Here is a 20387-nt window from a genome sequence, read left to right as displayed (position 1 = left end):
TAGCCCACACTTGTGGCTACATGAATGTTTTGGTGAACTACCATATTTCATCCTTCTTTAGTCTTGCCTTTCACAATCTCTGGGAGTTTTTGTTCCTTATGATCTTCATTTTGGAACTGACTATGCTTCAAAATATCATAACTATCACAATTTTTATATCTTTCCATTACTGTAATAGAAAGATATTGCTTATAGAAACATATATAATTGATTACATACATATCTAATATATATAGATGTGTGTATGTGTCCATACTTACTAAAAAGAAATATAGTGGACTCCTGTTATAATGAAGTCTTCAAGACCCACAGTTTTCTTATAATAACCGAACAAATAAACAATAACAAATCACGGAGTGGATAACGTTGCGGCCCTAATTTTTACTTTGTTGTAACCGGAATCCGGAATTTCGTTATAACCATGTTCGTTATAGCGGGAGTACACTGTAGTTGCATACCTGCATGTTCTCAATCTTCCCATATTCCTCCATCATAACCTCTCATCCCTGCCTCCCCCCCCCCCCCTGAAGCTGACTCCATCTCCTTTCCCCGAGTTTCTTTCCTCCAAGTCATCGCGACCGTTGCACACCTGTATTACTCATAATTCTCACCTGGTTTCCTGAGCCCCACTGGGGCGGTGCCGCGGACCCCTGTTCGCAGGACTTCAAAGGTGTTTGGCTAATCCGAATGACTTCTGCCTTGCCGTGAATGGCTTATCAGTCGCTGCCATCCAAAACCCCTTTTTTAAACGTCAAGGACTTCTTCCCTTGCACTTTTTTTCTTCCAGTGGAAATAGCAATGCCTCTTTTTTTTTTTTCTTGGTTAAATCTTTATATTCTTTTTTATACCATGTCAAAAAAAGGATAAAAAGTGATAGTCACTTGGAGCTATTTCACAAACACACAAACACACATACACACATACACACACACTCTCTAACATAAATGAAGTGACGCCAAACAAACAACTCCAGCTCAGGCTTACTCGCGTCATGGTTCAACCGATTGACAAAAGTTTCAACCTGCCAGCCGGCTAATTAGACCTGAAGATCTAGGTTGTTCAGTCTACAGCTGTCTGACCATAGACACAACCTCAATTGACCCGATGACGGTACAGCTTTGAGCCACACGCTTTGCCGGAGGGGGTGACTGGGGGCACCTAGGACGAGGATGACTGATAGGATGTTCCAAGCATTAAAGGTAGGATGTCTCATCTGCGAGAACATGATGGGATCATGGACCTTATGACTTTGTTTCAAGTTTACAACGACAGCTCATGCCGCAGACATGTCGCAGTACCCACCCAATTCATGGTTCCAAAACAACACTGACCTGGTAAAGCAGACTTTGTTCATCTTACCAAGATAGCTGAAGAACTAACCAACCAACCAACCAAGCAAAGATACAAACAAACAAACAGACGAAGGGATAAGAGGAACACTTTGACATCTCAGAGCATGTGACATAAAAAACAGTCAGGTGACTTCTGCTGCAACATGATTCATTTCATATTGATAACACACGCTCATTTCAAATAGAGATGCACATTTATTGCAATAATCCTTATCACCATGGCGGCAGTACTAGAAAACAACCAATTACTTATAAGTATGCACGTTGTTGCCATGATAGTTAACTGCAACAATTGCAACTTTCATATCCACTTGCAAACCTCTTTATGACATGGTCCGAAGATGTCATCTAGCGTTGAGACCATTGCACTAAAGCGGGATTTGGTGCAAAATGGAACTGCTAACCGCAATCCCATTCACAAGTACAGTACATGAAACATCCTTGTTCATTAGGAGCAAGAACTACTTTTGCCCCATTATCCAAAGTGCACATTATCTTCAATTATGTAGATCCTTAGGTAGTCAGGAATGAGAGTCTCCTCACAAACATACGTCTATTGCTTGCAAACTATGTTCTTGCTATTCTCTCTCTGCAAAGCCTTAAGACCAAGCATACTTAAATTTGTAATTCACAGGAAACAACCTACAAATCTTCCACCACACAGCAGTGTGGTCAACCCTGAATTACTGGCTTTTAGTTCAGTAACCCATATGTCCGGAGAACTTGCAAATCTGTCATTCTTCAAAGTGTCTACAAGTTGCACAGATGTCTCTTTACCACTAGGTTTGATTTCACTTCAGTAACACAAAGGCACAAAATATTCAAGGCGAAACACAGCAGACACGGATTGAGGTATGATACAATGTTTCTGAACAAAGAGTCATCAGCCGCAGACTTTTCATATTCTCCATATGGATTGCAGACAGTTGCGCCAAGTACAAAGACTGTTACAGTCATCTCAAACGTAACAATTATCAACACAATATAAAATTCTGTTTACATGTTTAAACACTACCCTTTTCTATTCACAATATATATATATACATATATATATATATAATTTTAATCATGGGAATTTTTTTTGGCTGAGTATTATTCACTATTCTTACTATGAAGAATGAATTAATAAACACATTAATGTGTACACCCTTCAATCAATAGTCTGATATTGGCATTGGTTACGAATGCTTGTTCTACTAAGTACCAAGAATTTTTTCATGATGAACCAAAAGAAAATACATAATATTACTATTTCTTATTTCATCTTTTTTCTATTTTTTTTTTAGGGGGGGAGAGGTGGTGTGAATTTGTGTCATATTCAGAAAAACAGCAGGCATGACCATAGCTAACACCTATTCACAAATCTGCAGGATTGTAGGGATTTCAAATCCCAACACAAAACTGGCAACTCAGTTACAGCCATAGAAGAGAAGGCTAAGAGGGTGCTTTGTAACGCAATCCAACTGCAAAGGAGGAAAAAAAAAAAAGGTAAATGAGCTGAATGATATAATGATCCAGTTTGCCTTTCCTTGAGTAAACTTACACCATTCACCCCTTCATGAGTTTAGGACCCAACCCAGGACCAGCCCAAGCCCTTAGGATTTGCCCAATAAGACAGGGAGGGCACATTGGCCCAGTTCTCGTGTATTGGACACGACCCAATTCTCCTCCGTATTCGCAGCAGCCCTGATCGCTGGTGGAGGAAAATGCAGTTCGGTTTCACGGGCCAGGATATTGCAGCAACGTGTCTCAGAACAGAAAGTTTTGTGCTACGCGGCAAACTGTCACATGTTATCAAAATTCAAACAAATATGATGGGCATGATTTGTGGAGAAGCACAGAAGGCAATACCATTTTGAGGACAATGCCTACAACTTTCTGTACTTGGAACACAAAAAAGAAAAATACATTAAGGTTACGATTTGTTAGGTGGAAATGATCTTTCTCTTTTTTTTTTTTTAAGTGTGTCTCCTCATTGTGTTTTTGTGAGCGGATGAACATGTAAATTTATGCATAACAGAGTTCATTTCTCTCTCCTGTGGATTCATGTGTTGGTTTCACTATACATAATGGATTCTGCATGCTTCCTATTGGGGAAAAAAAAAATGCAGAAAAATCTTGGTAACAACCACTTGACACAGATTAACTTCATAAGCAGCCCAATCAGAAGACCAACTTGGTTTGTTCCATTCTTTTAATTAAAGTAAGTCTCTAGCAACAAGCACAATCCTTGTGATTTCTTCATCGTGCAGTCACTTCTTTAAGATTCTTCAGAAGATTCTTGTTGTTGGTTTTTTTTTAATTGAAAGACTTCACAGAAATACGTTAAGATTCCTATTGCAGGTCAATGCATGACGCGTGGTGTCATCAAGGATGCAAGAGATCTGAGCTTCTCCGGCCATTGACTCTTGTCAAACCCAATTGTGTCTGGGCGAGAACCGAGGACGATGGGGCTAACGCGATGATTGGCACAAGAAGGGCGACATCGCGCTCCCGATAATTGCCGCAAGACAAGAACGGGGCAATCGAACTAAGCCCCCAAGTTCTCTCTCTCCCGATTGAGAGCTAAAGAGTGATTAGGCCGACTTGTGGGCGAAATCACGGCGTTAAGGGATCAGACGCAGAATTATGCCCCCTGAACGTGTCATCATAATCAACGAAAGGACGAGAGAGAAATACAAAGATAGCAACAGAGATAAATGGATAGATAGTGGTATGGATGTAGCAAGGAGGCAGAGAGTAAGAGAATGAGAGAGAGAGAGAGAGAGAGAGAGAAAGAGAGTGATCAATACAAAGTGAAATAGAGGAATGAGAAGGTAGGAGATATATATTGAGGAAAAGAGAAGAATACCAGCTTCTATTATGTTTCTTTTGTTACTTAAAGAGAACCACGGAAGTAAAATCCTTTAATAACAGTCTCGCAATCTTTGTTTTTCCCTTCCTTCGGTCTAATTTATCTCCTTCCTGTTTTACTATCCAGGCACAGTTTTGAAGAAATTAGAACAAGGGCATACAATAGATCCTACATCCCCCCCCCCCCCCCCGAAAAAAGCTTAAAGATGCATCCCTCTCCAATACTCTCAAAGACAAACCCGACATTCAGCAATGGAACGCTGCAGTTGAAATGTACTGAAAAATAGTCTGAGTATTCAATGAAACAAAATTCTAATAAACTTCATGCAAACTTACCTCACTACAAACTTCCCTGTAGGCTACAATGAAGCATTCTTACTTGTTAGGGAAATTCTTTTTCAAATCATTACTATAATTCCTTTTTTTTAATGGAGAGGATACCAAAACAAGAACAAGATCACTTCATTGAGAGTGGCCATACTTTTTCTAAGGTGAGGACATGACAGACTTTTGGAAATTCATCAAAATTTAACATGTTAGGCAAATCATTTCTGTAAAGGATAGCAATTTCACAACAAACCTTTTTGAACCTTGTGGTACATAACTCATAGTTCCAAATTGCAATCGCTTTAACAAGACAGCAGAGTTTTTGTGTAATGCAAGTACTTCACTATTCCCTCCTTGCCAAACAAGAGTACAGGAATATTCATAATCACAACAGTCTGTGCAGAGTGAACTACTTAACCTTATGAATATTCAGAGACATAAAGCCCACTTATTGGTCATTTGCTTTATATGCATTGGTGAGGCTAAACTTCATTGAAGGTTTTCATTTTTTTTTCTTTTCTTGTACCCATCTCACGAGCCTGACGATAGTTCGGTCTGCCCGGTGCTGCATCTGCTCTGTGGTAGGAAAAGACGCTGTGTATGCCACAGAGTTTGCTAATTAAAGGACTTGCAGGACACTTTTACAACTGGTTTACCCATTGACGACAAGCTGATTTTGCTAAGACACACATTTCTCATAGACATCTGCCAGAGTACAACTCAAAACTAGTCCTCAAGGGGTTAATTTTAGATCTAGAGCCACAGTGACAAAATGTTACATTTACGTAGAAATCCCTTTTTTCAAGAAGTTAAGTTAGCAATATCCTGCCTTGGAGAAATACACATTGACTTCGTGTAGAGGGCGACAAATATTTTGGCATGTTGCTGATCTCACAAATACATCAGGCAACTTGAAGAATTTGATGTATACGGCACGATATAATCCAGGGTAGAGTCATACCTTGGGTTTCAGCAGTGTATAGCACCATTTCATGTTCGCATGATTTACAGAAACACACTGCTACCATTGTGGCTAAATTTTAGAAATTGACAATTAACGATCCAAATGCCAATTAATCCCAGTTATGACCTGTTAACCATAATTACATTATTGATTATGATGATTTTGAATTTTACATAATCTTTTCCCAAATAAAATTGCTCTAATTTTCCACAGTACTATGTAATTCAGAAAGGGATGATTTTAATCCACAAACTCAGCCCATATCTGGTTATTTTGTTTGAGAACTGTTCATAATGCCACCATCATAGGGGCAGGACCATAGCATTATGTTTGGTGCCATAATGAAACAGAGAAATAGAATTGATTTCATCATGGGACTTATCTAAATGTATTAGCATTCATTTATTGTTCTGTTAACATCACTATAAACACAACAGAATTTTCTTGCACAAAGCACCAAAAATTACCTTCACCCTGTTTATGGTACCCAGGGTACAGTGCAAAAAAAAAAATAAAAAAAATGAATGAATATTTCTACATAATGTCGGATTCTTTGTTTGGTACCCAAGCGCACCAAATACTGCATTATTTGTCAGACACTAATACAACCGTAGAATATATGGCATATATGGTAGTCTGGCAATGACTATGTTGACTTCACCACATCTGGTGGAAAGGGTAGCATACTTATTAAAAGTAAAGTGGGCCAGGGGGCTGTTGTGTATCATCGTCGGGACTATGAGAGCTGTTAGCCCCACCTTTTTGCGGAGCCAATCACATGGAGGAACCAGGCAATCGAAAAGCGGTGAGCCACTTCTGTTTGCTGACAAATAATCCACATTGTCTTTGCCATGGGTGGGCACCTGTGAAATTCTCAAGGACAGGAGTCGTCAAAAATTCTCAAACACGCATATTTCGACTGAAATGATGAACAAAGCTGATTGAAGATGACACCAAGCACTGTGTGTACATGATTCATCACTCATTCTCAATCACCGCAAAAACTGCTTAACTCCTTCCGTGCTTCACAAACAGTTATTTCGCACCGAAAGTGAGTAATTTCGTGGAGCAGAAAACAAAACTTTAGCAGGTTTGGGGAAAGCCTGCTGAATGAGAAGTTGGGGAACCTTTGCGTTACACTATTAAAGATGCATACATGGTGATTTCAAGAAACCACTGTGCAAAGCAAATATCACAATCCTTTCTTTAAAGACAAAAGACACCTCAGAAATTCTCAGGCTATTCTCAGCTTTGTTTTAAATCATACTGTATGGACTCATTATAATACAGTAGGATGCTCCTAACCCACTGAAACAAAGAGTGGAAAATCTCAGATAAACCTGTTCCTTTTGATAAGGGGAGTTTGAAATAAGGGTATAATATTTAAATGCACTGAGTCATTCTAATAAAATGCTATGCACTAGATTTCATGCTGCCAAACATGAAATTCAGATGTAAAAAAAAATGGGGCACCAGTAAATCTTCATGAAAACATAGAAAAGACCGACTGTAAAAGTGGAAATTTTCACACATTTTGCGCAACCAAACGCTAGCGTGAAAATAAAAGCATGCAAATATTTTTGCATGCCATATGTTCCAGTAGTTAACCCGTTGAGGACGAGTCCCGAGTCTAGTCACTCGGGCAGGTGTCTATGGGAAATGCGTGTTGTAGCAAAATCAGTCCGTTCTCAACGGGTTAATGCCCTGATTCCGCGGAATTAAAAACACTCGAAATCCATCTTACCCAGCCAAACGCAAAAAATTACTCACGCGAAAATATCCACTTTTACAGTATTCTAAAATTCGTAAAGTTGACACCAAAATGCATATTTTTATGCCAGCTGGAAATCAATCCATGTGACAGTTTGGTGGGTTATGTGGCAGTGTCACAACCATTCACTCCTTATTTCGAGTCAATGATATTCACTATCAGAAAACTGAAAGCGATCAGGTATTAGCTCCTACAGCTTAAACTCATAACAAACGGATGTGAATGGATAGTGTGCCACATACACCATATCTTAGTCAATAATGTGACCGCCCAGCACAAAACCCACAAAAAGTACTAGTAGGCCAAAATGAATTTCCACTTTTCTACATAGACTGAAAGAGTAAGCTCTACGCTTTAAAATGATTCATAATTTTTGAACCATCCTAACCCACTCAAAAAGTGGTTGAAATAAAAGGGAGTCACAAGGTGCAGTTTCATTGAAAAGGAGGAAAAGAGGACTTAAAGATTAGGGTCACTCAGGTGAACTGTGCAGAGGTATCAATGAAAGCATGTCCTATTACGTGTCTGAAAAATTCTTGATTTCGGTTTCATTTTAGCCGCCAAGTTTTGAAGGTAAGCAGAGAAAAGTTTACTCTTCCACATAAGACAAACTTTAAAAATTTGAGTCAGTCAACTCAAACGACATATTTTGGCCAATTACAGATAATCTTAACCTGAAACTTTTTGTGGCTTTTGAGCTGGGTGGTCACATATAAAGAAATACAGAAATATTCTTGAGAAGTATTCTTCTTCTTTTTCTCTCTCTAGATCTCCTGCTTCTTCTACTACAACAGAGATTTCACTAGAAACTTTACTGTGAAAGTATTGCTCTTTAGTCCAACTGGTTTTTAGAAGAAGCAAACAGACCAACAAAGAAAATGTGCTAGATTCTGTGAGAGTGCACGTTCAGCCGACTTTAAAAAGCAAAATTCACAGCACCCGTTCTCCCAGCCTTTTTCTAGAGCCACTCACAAAGAGGCAGAACCTCCTGGGCAATTTCTGCAAATTTCCTCCTACAAATTAACCATTTCTCGCCGCCACAACTCAGGCTAGTAGTTGGGAAAGTGGAGTGGGGAAGGTGGGGGGGGGGGGGGGGGAGTTGTTGGAAAGCAGAGAGGCATACAATATGACAGCATCCATCACATCCCTCAACATTGTATGAGTGGGACTATGACATACTACCGACATTGAATCGCTGTAAATGCACAATGATCATATCCGTAAATTCACTATTTTCCTTCACCAATGTTTGCATTCAAGTTAAACCTCTTGCACAGAGTATCTGAGAAGCTCTTAAAGTTTAGAAAAATTCAATATCATACTCAAATCAAGTTCACTCTGCCACTAAAATGAATGGTGTAAAACCACGAATGTTTGCGTGCATTTTGATTTCGCAAATTTTGTGGGAGCCAAGAATTGCAAAATTAAAATGCACACAAAAGTTCTTTTCTACACTACATGCATTGAATGCCAGTGACAATTCATGAAAATTTCATGCCGCGAAAAAGACCGTTATTGTTGCCTGTAATTACGGGCTCTTCAATTGAGGCTAAAATATGATACTCCAGTATTAAAATTGTCATAGAGTTTGTTCCATTGCTCATCAGAGGCAAGACATCAGCACCATGACGTCTTCAGATATGCCTACATCCATACATTCTGGTATTACAATGGTCAGTACTATGTATAAAAGTGCAATTGCTTTAAAATATCATAAGCTGCATTCACAATGCAAAACTCATTTACTTACCGCCATACACATCACTGTGCAGGACGAATTATGGCAAAAATTTCAACAAAATAAATCAAAAGTCATCTGAGCGTGACCTCGCTAACTCAAATGCGACCTCGGGCATTTGAGTTAGCAGACCTACTGTGGGGAGTTGCATTACGAGATTATAAAGATTGACAATGTCTCCGTAGATATTAATACACACTGTGCAGGGCAAATTATTGCGAGAATTTAAAAAAAAAGTCATGCAGGATTGATTTTCGCAGGAACGCAAAAAAAACACACAATTCTTTTTTTGTCCATGCACACACGAATTAGGGTTTTCACGTCACATTGCAATAATCAAATTTCAAAAACCATTAATTTCAGAAGGAAGCTCAGTCTCTATAGATGCATATGCTGCAAGGAATACCCCTGTACAAATCAGCTTTAAATGTAAAATCAGCAAGCACAACTTGGGGGGCGGGATAGGCAATTCAAGAATCAGAATTCAAGAATCTCTCTCGTATCGGCAATGCATCTGTCAGCCCACGGCAGACACTAATCCAATAATCTCGTCCATCAAAAAATCAGGACGGTTTCAGTTGTTTGTTTTTCCTCACTGACTCACCCATCACAAACAAACATTCAAGATCTAGAACACGGTTTCACTCCTTTAAACAAATAACTTGTGAAAGCGATTGCCCGAAAAGCTATACAACTTAAACGTGGCAGTAGCTATGGGTGAGAGGTGGAGGGGTAGAAATGGGGGGGGGGGGGGGAAACAGGCAGAGAGAGAAAAAGAGGCAAAAATAAAAGAGGGAGAGAGAAAGAAATGCCTCTCTATTCTCTTACATTTCAATCTAGAAACTGGGACTTGTTGACAAATGATATAATTAGTCCCACGTATTGGAACTGCACGGCGTATCTTAATTAGGAGCATTCTATGTCATCGTTGGCTCTGGGAGAGAATTCTTAATGGTATGAGAAAGGAGTAATTAACGATTTCCTTTCGACGGGAGATTACAGGAGAGCGATTTGTCGCGGAGAGCGATTCGCTGGTGCAAGCCCCCCGGAGAAAGACGTCAAACATACAGAGAGTGCTGGGGTGTGCCGTCCTTGTTTTGAAAAAAAAAAAAGGTTTGCCGAAACTTTTTATTGCATTAAGGTCACCATGGTTTGTTTGGGCCTTATGAGCATTCTCCCAGTAACTTTACACAAGTGGGTCATCAAAAGTTCATACAATGTTTTTCAACAGAGTTCTACAATGTTAGTATCAGATACTAGTAAGCATTTGGTCACATGGTCGAGGCACTGGACAGCTGATATAAAACGGAAAACAACTTTTATGTTAAGTGCTGAACTGGGACACAAACCTTGTCTGGAGCAAGACGCATTTTCACAGGTTAGTTAATTCGGCAGTGACTGTTTACTACGTATCAACATTTTTGGGGCTTACCTCTATTATAATCTCAGACAACCTATTTGTATATACTGACAATAACTGGATTCCACCTTACCTAAGTTATCACTATTATTACAATTGTGATTAGAAAATCAACATTCTTTGACAGTGGGAACAGACAAAAATACAGCAAATAACTTGATCAGGATCACATTGTGAATTTCACTCCCAGTAAGATTTTTTTTTTTCAAAAAAAATAAATACTTTTCATACAGTCCTGTATAAGCATGATTATTTGGAGGCACTTGTGCAGTGCAGACAAGAGCTGGATTTGATCAAGATTGATTCTTTAGGGATTCCATCAATACCTGTATATCACCAAATTTCCAGTAACTTCACTGAGTCAAGAAACATGTCATGTTTCATCAGCACACCACAAGGGACTAAGGACAACTATTGCAACTAAATAACTAGTACACATCACCATGTGTTCACATGGGAAAAGCTGCTCGTACATCATAATCAAAAAGATTATCACTCTGTGTCTGGGGATCGGGATTTCAGCAGGTCAGCAGGTCAAGGGACTAAGAGCATTTTCACAGGGTCACTTGGCAAATTGGACAGGACTGGTCAAGGGAAGAAGATGTCCAGGACACAGCGGCCTGCTAAGCTTGAAAGATTCAACGCTTTCCTGACCAAGTGACGACTGTCGCTGCTAGTGCTAGCACTGCCGCACCACTAGGCAGATCACCGTCTGCCGCAGGGAGAATTTGGGCAGGAAGCATCAGCGATGTACCTGGGAATCCACGCATCACCATCACCGGGGGGTTACAGCACGGCGATAATCAAGAAGAGGTGTTGATGTTGGAGGTGGGGAGAGGGGGTGGTGGCATTCACATGAGCCGCAGCACAATACTCATCACTATCATAATGCTAATGACTAGTTGTTCAGCCTTTTCAGATCTATTGCTGCGATATACAATTTGTACTGTACATCCAAGATTGATCTTTATGAGAGGATCTTTGTCAAGCAGATACAACACAATTTCTTGCACCATCCTTACTTTTAGGAAAGAATTCTAAGAGTTTAGAGAACTAGTATTACTTTCAACTTGCAGTATTAGTGTCTTCTTTATTCGTCCTCCTCTCCTGGGGTTATGACACCAGGAAGGCGGATTAAAAACGTGCATTACAGAAATTTCTGTTGCCTAGCAACATGCCGACTTAACAAGATCTGAATCTGCATACAATAACCAGCCTACTTATTGAAAATCAACTGGAACTCAATGTAGCACCTGGCCTCGTTGCAACCCCGGTGAATCTGTCGTTTGATATTCACGAAGCTGTATGCGGATGCCTGCGAGAGTCTGTCCTGTCTCGGTGTGTCTGGACCCGTCTGTCTTTCGTTGCGACTGGCAAACTCGGGAGGGCAAGGAACTCTTTGCTCTGTCTGTTGTCATTTGTAATTGGCGGAAAAGCAGTACAGGGATTGGAGCACGAAATCCGATACGAAAGGTATCATCGTGTCCTCCGTAGGGGGACAGAGGGGGAAGGGGGAAAGGTGGGTGGGAGGGAACGGAGGGCTTTTTGATTTAAATGGTCAGACCAGAGATACAATGAGCATCTACTAGAAGTTGTATCTAAGAAAGAATCTAAGGGGGGACAAGAGCAAAAAGGAAGGGGGGAAGGGGGGGGGGAGTGTCAGAGGTCCCACTCGTGTAAGGCCAGCTCTTCTTCGGGGCTATCAATACCTCTTGCTGATGGCCTGGTCTAATGGGCAAGATGTTTCCTCTCTCTTCTGTCGTTCTGCTATTAAAATGTTGTGGAAGAAAGGAACTGATATAAAAGGGGTACTGTATCTGGGATACTCTATGAGAATCTTTTTATGTAGTGGCAAATCTTAGACCTGCAAGGGGGGGGGGGGGGGGGGAGAGGAGGTTCAATTAAGACCTTGGATTATATTCCACATGATGCAAATGTCTTCGAAGAAGGAAGTGGACTGTTATTTCTTACATATGCAAACACACACACACACACACACACACACAACAACTGTCATACACATGTACAACATACATATAGACTCACAAACAGACAGACATAAACACACAAAATGCTACCCCAACAAGATCTTCTGAACACATCTATATTAAAGATATGGTTGCAAAATGATGGCAGCACATGCAGCGCTTTAAATGAGGCGATATTGTCGCAGCCAAAGAACAACCACCTTTCCCTGGACTGGGGATGTCTCTCAAATATTACAAGAGCAGGACATGCCTTTGTCAGAAGTAAGAAATAGATCAGAGCCAGAGATGCGTTTTGCCAGTCCCAGACAGGCTTTTTCTGGGCCCCTCTGCGTGGACCCGGGGAGTCGGAGCGGCTCAAAATCACATTTGCCACTGAGAGGATGTCAATTACAGAGGGCCGTGTAGTCTGGAAATGGAACCATGTGCGGCGGCAAATCACCTGTGAAACCAGACCCCCTTGCTCACTACCTGTCTGCGGTCTATAAAAAGCAGGCACGGTTGCACACGTGGGACCGGTCGGCAGGGCGGACGGATCGAGAGGGGAATGGGGTGCAAAAGTGAACCCCTGGTGCAGAGACTTGGGAAAGGAATGGCACAGAATATTTTGGAGCATGAAGTATAAAGAATGGCTGTATGTGTCATCCATCATTCCTTGATCTTCCTTTTCATCTCCTCTCACTCTCTCTTCCTCCTTCTTTCTTTCCTCCCTCTTACTCTCTGTCTGTCTGTCTGTCTGTCTGTCTCTCCATATATCTATCAATCTATCTACCTATTTGTTCTATATCATTCCATTATGATTTTATCTACCTCATAGCTATTAATCCCGAGATTCAAGGACAAAGATTGAACTCGATGAAAATTGCACATTTAGGAATATTCATCTCCCATATATCACACTTGCCAGGCGTTCATAAAAACATATGAACAAAATTGAATAGAGCTTCTAATTTTCCTACCCCCCTCCCCCTCCCCCAAGATATGATAGCTGGCAGACATGCTCACTATTTATCTATCTACACATACCTATCTTTGTTATTGATCTTTCTATCTATGTTTTTCCTCATCTCTTTCTATACCTATCCATATTTCTATGTCTATCTATCATTTATCTATCTATCTATCTATCTATCTATCTATCTATTTATCTATTTATCTATCTATCTATCTATCTATCTATCTATTTACATCCTGTGAGCTTTACATTTTGTCACAGTACCTAAAACAAGGTAAAGTTTTCAGCTATGAGCACAGGTAGGTTTACTACAATCAGGTTGGTGATTGCTATGATAGCACACAGCATCTCTTGAAGCAGGATACTGTTCTCTATAAACTCTCTTAGACTAGTGCTATAAATCCAACTGATCAGGACTATATCTAAGATAGCATTCTGAGAGGTCCCTTTCATATTTTCATTCATTAATTCTTTTCTGGCAGAAGATTCTGAGCTTGGTGATCTTGGTTCCCTTCGTCCGGTCCTTTTTATACTATTAAAGTGATGTCGACATCCAGGAATGTTTGCGAAAAGTCAACCGTCACCAAGCTGCACTGTGATTGAAGCACAGCGATGTGTTGACAGATACCGACCTTAGGATCTGGCTGACGGTGTCGTAGAGACAGTTCAGCACACTGACGAGGATGAGCTCGTTTTCCGTCGACCCGCCAATCACGTAGAAGTAGAGATCGACGTTGCTTCTGTAGACGATGGTCATCCCGTCCAGCATGATAATTTCAGCTGCAGAGAAGAAAATTGAGATAAGAATTGAGTATCTGAATATAAGAACGACCCAAGTCCATGGAAGGCCATTTCGAGTAAACTTAAAAAAACTTCATATCTTTTTTGTTTGTCCAATAATATTCTATTTAACTGTGATGGGAAGGCAACATTGTATATACAAATTAGAACATATATTATTATGACAATTAACATTTACATTAATTGTGGAGAGGCCATTTTGTGTGATGGACTTGGGTCGTTCTTTGAATCATATGGACTTGGGTCGTTCTTTGAATCATATACAATATAGGCTGCTATATGAGATGAGAGAAGCGATGAGAGAGGGCGCTATAATATGAATGTAAAAATTTGGGTCATTCTTACATTCATATAAGATTTCACTCATTAATTTCAGGCACTTCCGGGGGTAATTAGGATTTATCATTTATACACAAGACGAGTCCATGCATAAGCTACAATTTCCCATGTCAAACTGAATTTGGCCAAAAATTGGACTTGGGTCGTTCTTATATTCAGGTCTTCAATTATCTTCACTAAAATGAATCAAGTATACAAGAGGCATATGATGCATATGAATGATATTATCGACATGGTCAAAACTGTTTGATTTGCATGAAATGAACTTGGCAGTGAAAGGATGCATGTTGCATATCACTGCATCCTAAAACTGTGATGTAGCTCTTGCCTTCCACTTCTCAAACCTTACCAGCGATGAAAATATGATCAGTGACAGAAATAAGAGAGGTTTTCATTATAATTTATGAAATACAATGAATTGTAGAAATCAAATTAATGACATACAATTGTACAGCACAAAACCATAGAACTGAGTGATGAAATATCCTAATTCTAACAAAGTGCACTCAATCTTCTACTGTAAAGAGGTGTAATAGTATGGTGTACGCATTTCAGTAATCGTGATTACATTGTATGTACTTGTGTCAATAATAGAAAAAAAAAAACATCCACATTCTGATTGACTGTTACCGTACATCCACAAAGTCTAACAAAATGCTTACTGACCTATTGTATAAGCTGCTATTTTTTAGAGCTTAATTTTCATTAATTTCGCAAATCACTGTTGGACCACGAAAATAACAATATGCGAAAATGTTGCATTGCGCTAGGGTAATAGTGCACTTACGACAGCCTTGGTGTCAATTCATGAAAACAACATCTTGCGGAAATGTCCCTGACCGCTTCATTTACGAAAATATCTGTACACGAAAATAACAGCTTATACAGTATAACATATCTTATTGTGGAGATTTTTCATTCAAACTTAGTACAGCCGTGAGAATTAAGTAATGATAAAAAGACAAACTAGACTAACAAAATGTAATTGGAACAGTTGCGCGAGGTTGAAAGTTTCATGGAGACCAATCATCTCATGACCTAATACTGTAAAACGAGAAATGTTCGTGTGCATTTTAATTTCGCGAATTTCGCAAGCGCCAAGATTCGCGAAATTAAAATGCATGCGAAATTTCTTATCTACACTATATGCATTGAACACAAGAGGCAATTCACGAAAATTTCTTGCCACGAAAAAGGCCGTCGGCTCCAATTCGCGAAAATTTCGTGCCACGAATATATCATGTTTTACAGTACTTCACAAAACTGCCTGCAATAAAGGTCAGCACATACCGGGTACCTACACCTATTTTTAAAAAGAATACGGTTTCCTGGGAATGGAAGTATGCAAATATTTTTCGTAAAAGGAGGAGAAGAGGGCAGAGATTGGATGACAAAGGGAGAATGAGGAGAAAGAAAGAAGTAGATATTATAGGGGAAGATGGACTGAAGAGAGAAGCTCAAACTAAACTCAGCATCCTCATCACCGCAAACGGGGGACATATTTAGATGCCACCGTTGTCTGGCCCCGAAGCTCCCTCATTACACCCCGCTACATATACCGTCCTGGGTTTTCCTAAGGTGTCCGGAGACCAGGGGTGCCTTTCCATGGTTTGCTCTTATCGCTAAACCCCATCCTGTCTTGCCCAGAACCAATTTGGCGACTGCTGACAGACGTCCCCCTGACATTTTCATGCCGATTTTCTCCTCTCTTCGGAACGGCCCCGATATTAGGCCGCTCATTACACACCTGCCGCGTCGAAGTCGTCACTGCTTTTGCCTTTTTTTTACACACTTGACAGATTATATTGAAAGATTACATACAGTCACAATCAGATGTCTGAAACAAGATGAGACTTTTTTTCCCTCTCTCTTTCTCATAAAGAAAAACCAGCAACGATTAAATCTTTGCATTCTGACTTAAACATAATTTGAATTTCACTCAGTTTCCTCCATGCCTAACCCTTATTGAATACTAAATTAACCCATTGCCCATGGGAATCAGGTGCTTTATGTGCAAAGTCTACAGAGATTTTAAGAATCTTGGAGGGAATGGCTTAAGCACTACGCAGAGGTGCACTATAGCCTATGGTCAAGTCTTTGTCTTAAAATGTCCACTTGCATTCTGCTGTTTCATTATGGCCTTCACAAAGACTAATGACACATACACACCTGTACAAATAGTTCAATGATGCTTTAAAATCAGATTATAATAACAGGAATCCTTAGTTTGTGTGTTTTTATTTGGTTGTTCTTTTTTTGGGGGGGGGGGGGGTTTGAGGTGGGAGGAAGGTGTATTAGAGCCTCAGCTCATGCAAGATCTTAACCTTGAAATGAACTTCCAACACAAATTTGAAATATTTCATCTGTGCAATCTTCAAAGATCTGCATGAAGGCATACTGGTAAATTCTGCAACCTTACCACTGCACAGATTCATTCTTTATTTATTTATTTATTTATTTATTTATTTATTTATTTATCTATCTATCTATTTATTTATCTATCTATTCATATGTTCATTCATTAATTTTCATCTAATTTATTCATTTCTAATAGTGTAGCTGAGTGTAGATAATTTCTTGGTAAGCCTTGTTCATCTTAACCAGCAGAGTTGATGTGTTTTAAGTTCTCACTATTTTCATCGTTACTATATGAAGTATAAAAGTAGGAGGCGGAACGAGAAAGAAGCGGTTAATGAGCAGCTAGGCAACATCCCCTGATATGATTTATGCGCTTCTCAGAGAGGCAAATGCAAGGTGTAATGTTACCTTTCCCCTCCAAGTGTTTGTGGTTTCCTGAAAACAGAAATTCTAGCCCTGAAGCCGGCCATTTCTTTTCCCTATACAACTCCTATTACATGTGTGCAGTCAATTGCTTCTCACTGACCGAGGTAAGTTGGTTAAGGTCACCATTTCTTTCATCAAATTTTGCACTCCACTAACTTTTCACCAATTATTATGAACTCTTAGAGGGTATATTGTGCACAATTATCATATCTCACATTACATATTGTCATATTTACTTCTTAAAAGAACATAATTCATTTGCTCTTTTTTTTTTTAACGAGGCATAAAAATGACGTTTGCTGAACTCTACTAAGTACTGATGTACGGAAGTTTCCTATTGGGTTAAAGGCATATAATGCTTTCAACAATGTTGTACTCCAGTGACTGGCTATTAGGAAATGAAGTATATTGTGCACACTCACTATATCTCATCTTACTTTTTTTTTTTTTTGTATTCAGGAGTTGTCAAGTGAACTTCATATGCCTGAAAAACACTTGAAAACAAAAACAAGGCAATGAACAGCTTTCACTGATTTCAACTGAATTCTCTATAACACATGAAAGTTTCCTATTTGGGTTAACAGGTCAAAATACTTCATAGGATATGGTAGCTTGGCGTTAGAGTTTGTAAAGTTATATGGGAAACTTATCTTTCGATATTGTATAGGCCCCAGGACCTTCACATTCTAAAATTCCCTTTATTTCTCTTGGTATCAGTGCAGTCCCACACATTCAAAATGCTATTTGAGAGAAAAAAAAATATCACCCCTGAAAATCCAGGGTCCATATCATCCTCTTCTTCTTTATTAACCCTCCCACTCAATCTGTTGGGTTAGTAAAGACCAAAACAAAAATACAATCATGCATACAACAAGGTCAACAAAAGTCTTTATGAGGAAATTTTTCTTTTGGTTGAATTTTCAGGGGTTATTTTTACATTTTGGTTCCTCTGGGAGCTGAGGTACCTATTGGATTTCATTTTGTTAGTAAAAACTTTCTTTTAAAGCATTAGTTATCACCACAGACCACACGATATCCGCCTAAATTTTTGAGTGCTCACGCGGTGATGACATTTCCCAACACAAACATGGATGTAGTAAAGTGAAGTAGCAACAATTTGAAGTCAAGAGAAGTGTCTGTAAATCCAACGATTCCTTCTAGATTCTGGTCATATCGCACCTAAACTGACTCTACCTGTTTGATCTGGGATCTTCATAATTTACCTGTGTGTCACGCGGCCCCTGAGGAGGAAAAAAAAATCTCTACTTGTGTTTTGGGTTTCTGATTGGGGGGAGGGGGGCATGTGAGTACAAAAAGGGTTTGAATACATTACATATATATATATATGTAAGTTTAATCTCGGTTTGATGTCGCGAATCCGGAGTGATAACCAGAGGCGGGGGACTCTGTCAGACTATTCCCTTTCAAGAAGTCAAGTTTAAAACTTATCTTGGAGGAAGGAGACATGGCTGACTGGGGAACAGCCAGGCTGGGATCGGGGGAAAAAGAACCCTGGAAAAAAGGGCGGGAAATGAATTCATTCCTCTCTTTTGCCCCCCTCTCCACCAGCCCCCCCCCCCCCCCTCCTCCCCTCTCCTACTCCCCAAGAGCATGCCTAGCTACACAGCATCATCATGTTTGAAATAAACACTCAACAAGTATATATGGTAACTGGCAATCACAATAATTCCCAGGCCCTTTACACACAAGCATTTTTCTCCCCTTTCATCGACAGTGTTTGTTTTCTGTGGTTTTCAGCAATGTTGAGGCTCCTAGTGCAACCAAATATCCTGTTGGGATCATCTATTAAAGCATGTAAGTCTAAATTCAGTGCATTAATCACTACAACAATGATCTGACCTTTAAATTTTGTCAGGATATAATATTGGAAGCAGAAACAGACCTGGTAAAACAAGGCCCTTGATGCACAGCACCAAATGATGCTACCCTTCCCCTCCTCCCCCCCCCCCCCCCCCCCCAATGGTGCTACATCTCTGCGGTTTCTAGGAAAGTCTAAAGCACACAGGGTGACATTAATCCACCCACTCAGAATTAAAGGGGCGGGTTTTCAAAGATAACATCAATATTGCAATTTGTCTCAAGCTCTAAATTTCACATTTTCTATTCCCATTATTCCAAGACAGTCAAAATCTACACGTACACACAAGTGTCTTTGATTATCTTTGATGCATATAATGTGCATGCATTTAAGACTAGCTGGACGAATTGTTCTACAAGTGATGTCATGCATTTCAAACGTTCTCCTTCCCAGGATTGTCTAATCAACAGCTCTCTAAACAAGCCTGATAAAAATCTCTTAAAAACCACATCATCTGTAAACCTAGTCAGTAATGTAAGATTTTTGACATCAACTGTGCCTGACCTGAAGTGCTTGGAGTACTGCACAGACATAACCAAGTGCAAGGAAATTTATTCATCAAAGACATTGAAACATTCAACGAAAAATGAGCAAATATTGCCAACCCTTTGTGGTTTGCTAGGTGACTAGCAATAGTCAGCAAATGGTATCAACAGGCACATTGTGCCGCACAATGTTAGACAAAGAAACATTCGACATCGTGACTCAATCATGTGTGTGGTATTCATCAAGTCCAGTGGCGATTAATAAAACATGATATATGATACTGTATAAACTGTGTACATAAAACATACATCCAGTTTGGGGATTTATGAGAGCAATTACTCAATTTTGTAGACTGATATACCTCATTGTACAACAAGGAGTATAGTTGTTGTTTGCACTTATCCATTACATAATGTGAGCAGCTGTGACAGTTCTAGAATTGAGTCAGTCATATATGGGTCATCCTTTGCAATGTTTGTGGTCAATACATGTTACACAAATTCCGAGTAATATTCTGCTTGGAATAGAGCAGATACTTATGGTAATGTGTACCAGTGGGCCACTAGATGACATTGCCTAACACTGCAAACTGGCACTGGTCCGACAGTCCCTGGCCAGTAAAATTCACTGTTGGACCAGTGACTTTTTCAGGAATGGACCAGTCAAAAATGGAAAAAACTGGATACCTACTGGTCGAAGAGACAGTTTGGACCAGTAGAAAAAATGGGTTAGT

The 20387-nt window shown here is 39.7% G+C and overlaps 1 protein-coding gene across 2 annotated transcripts in view; it reads right to left on the bottom strand.

Annotated features, from left to right (window-relative positions):
- The window catches only part of LOC139730563 (coatomer subunit zeta-1-like), a 112489-nt gene that overhangs the window by 66324 nt on the left and 25778 nt on the right, over positions 1-20387 (bottom strand). For both annotated transcript variants that reach the window (XM_071641414.1, XM_071641415.1), the window contains exon 4: positions 13998-14145. In XM_071641414.1, the coding sequence (XP_071497515.1) occupies positions 13998-14145 (148 nt within the window). The remainder of the gene's footprint in view (positions 1-13997; positions 14146-20387) is intronic.

This window comes from Diadema antillarum, unplaced genomic scaffold, assembly GCF_040938485.1.
Source record: "Diadema antillarum isolate AM-2024a unplaced genomic scaffold, OU_Dant_1.0 seq00000321_RagTag, whole genome shotgun sequence".
Lineage (NCBI taxonomy): Eukaryota > Metazoa > Echinodermata > Echinoidea > Diadematoida > Diadematidae > Diadema > Diadema antillarum.
This window is presented reverse-complemented; position numbering and strand designations above follow the sequence as displayed.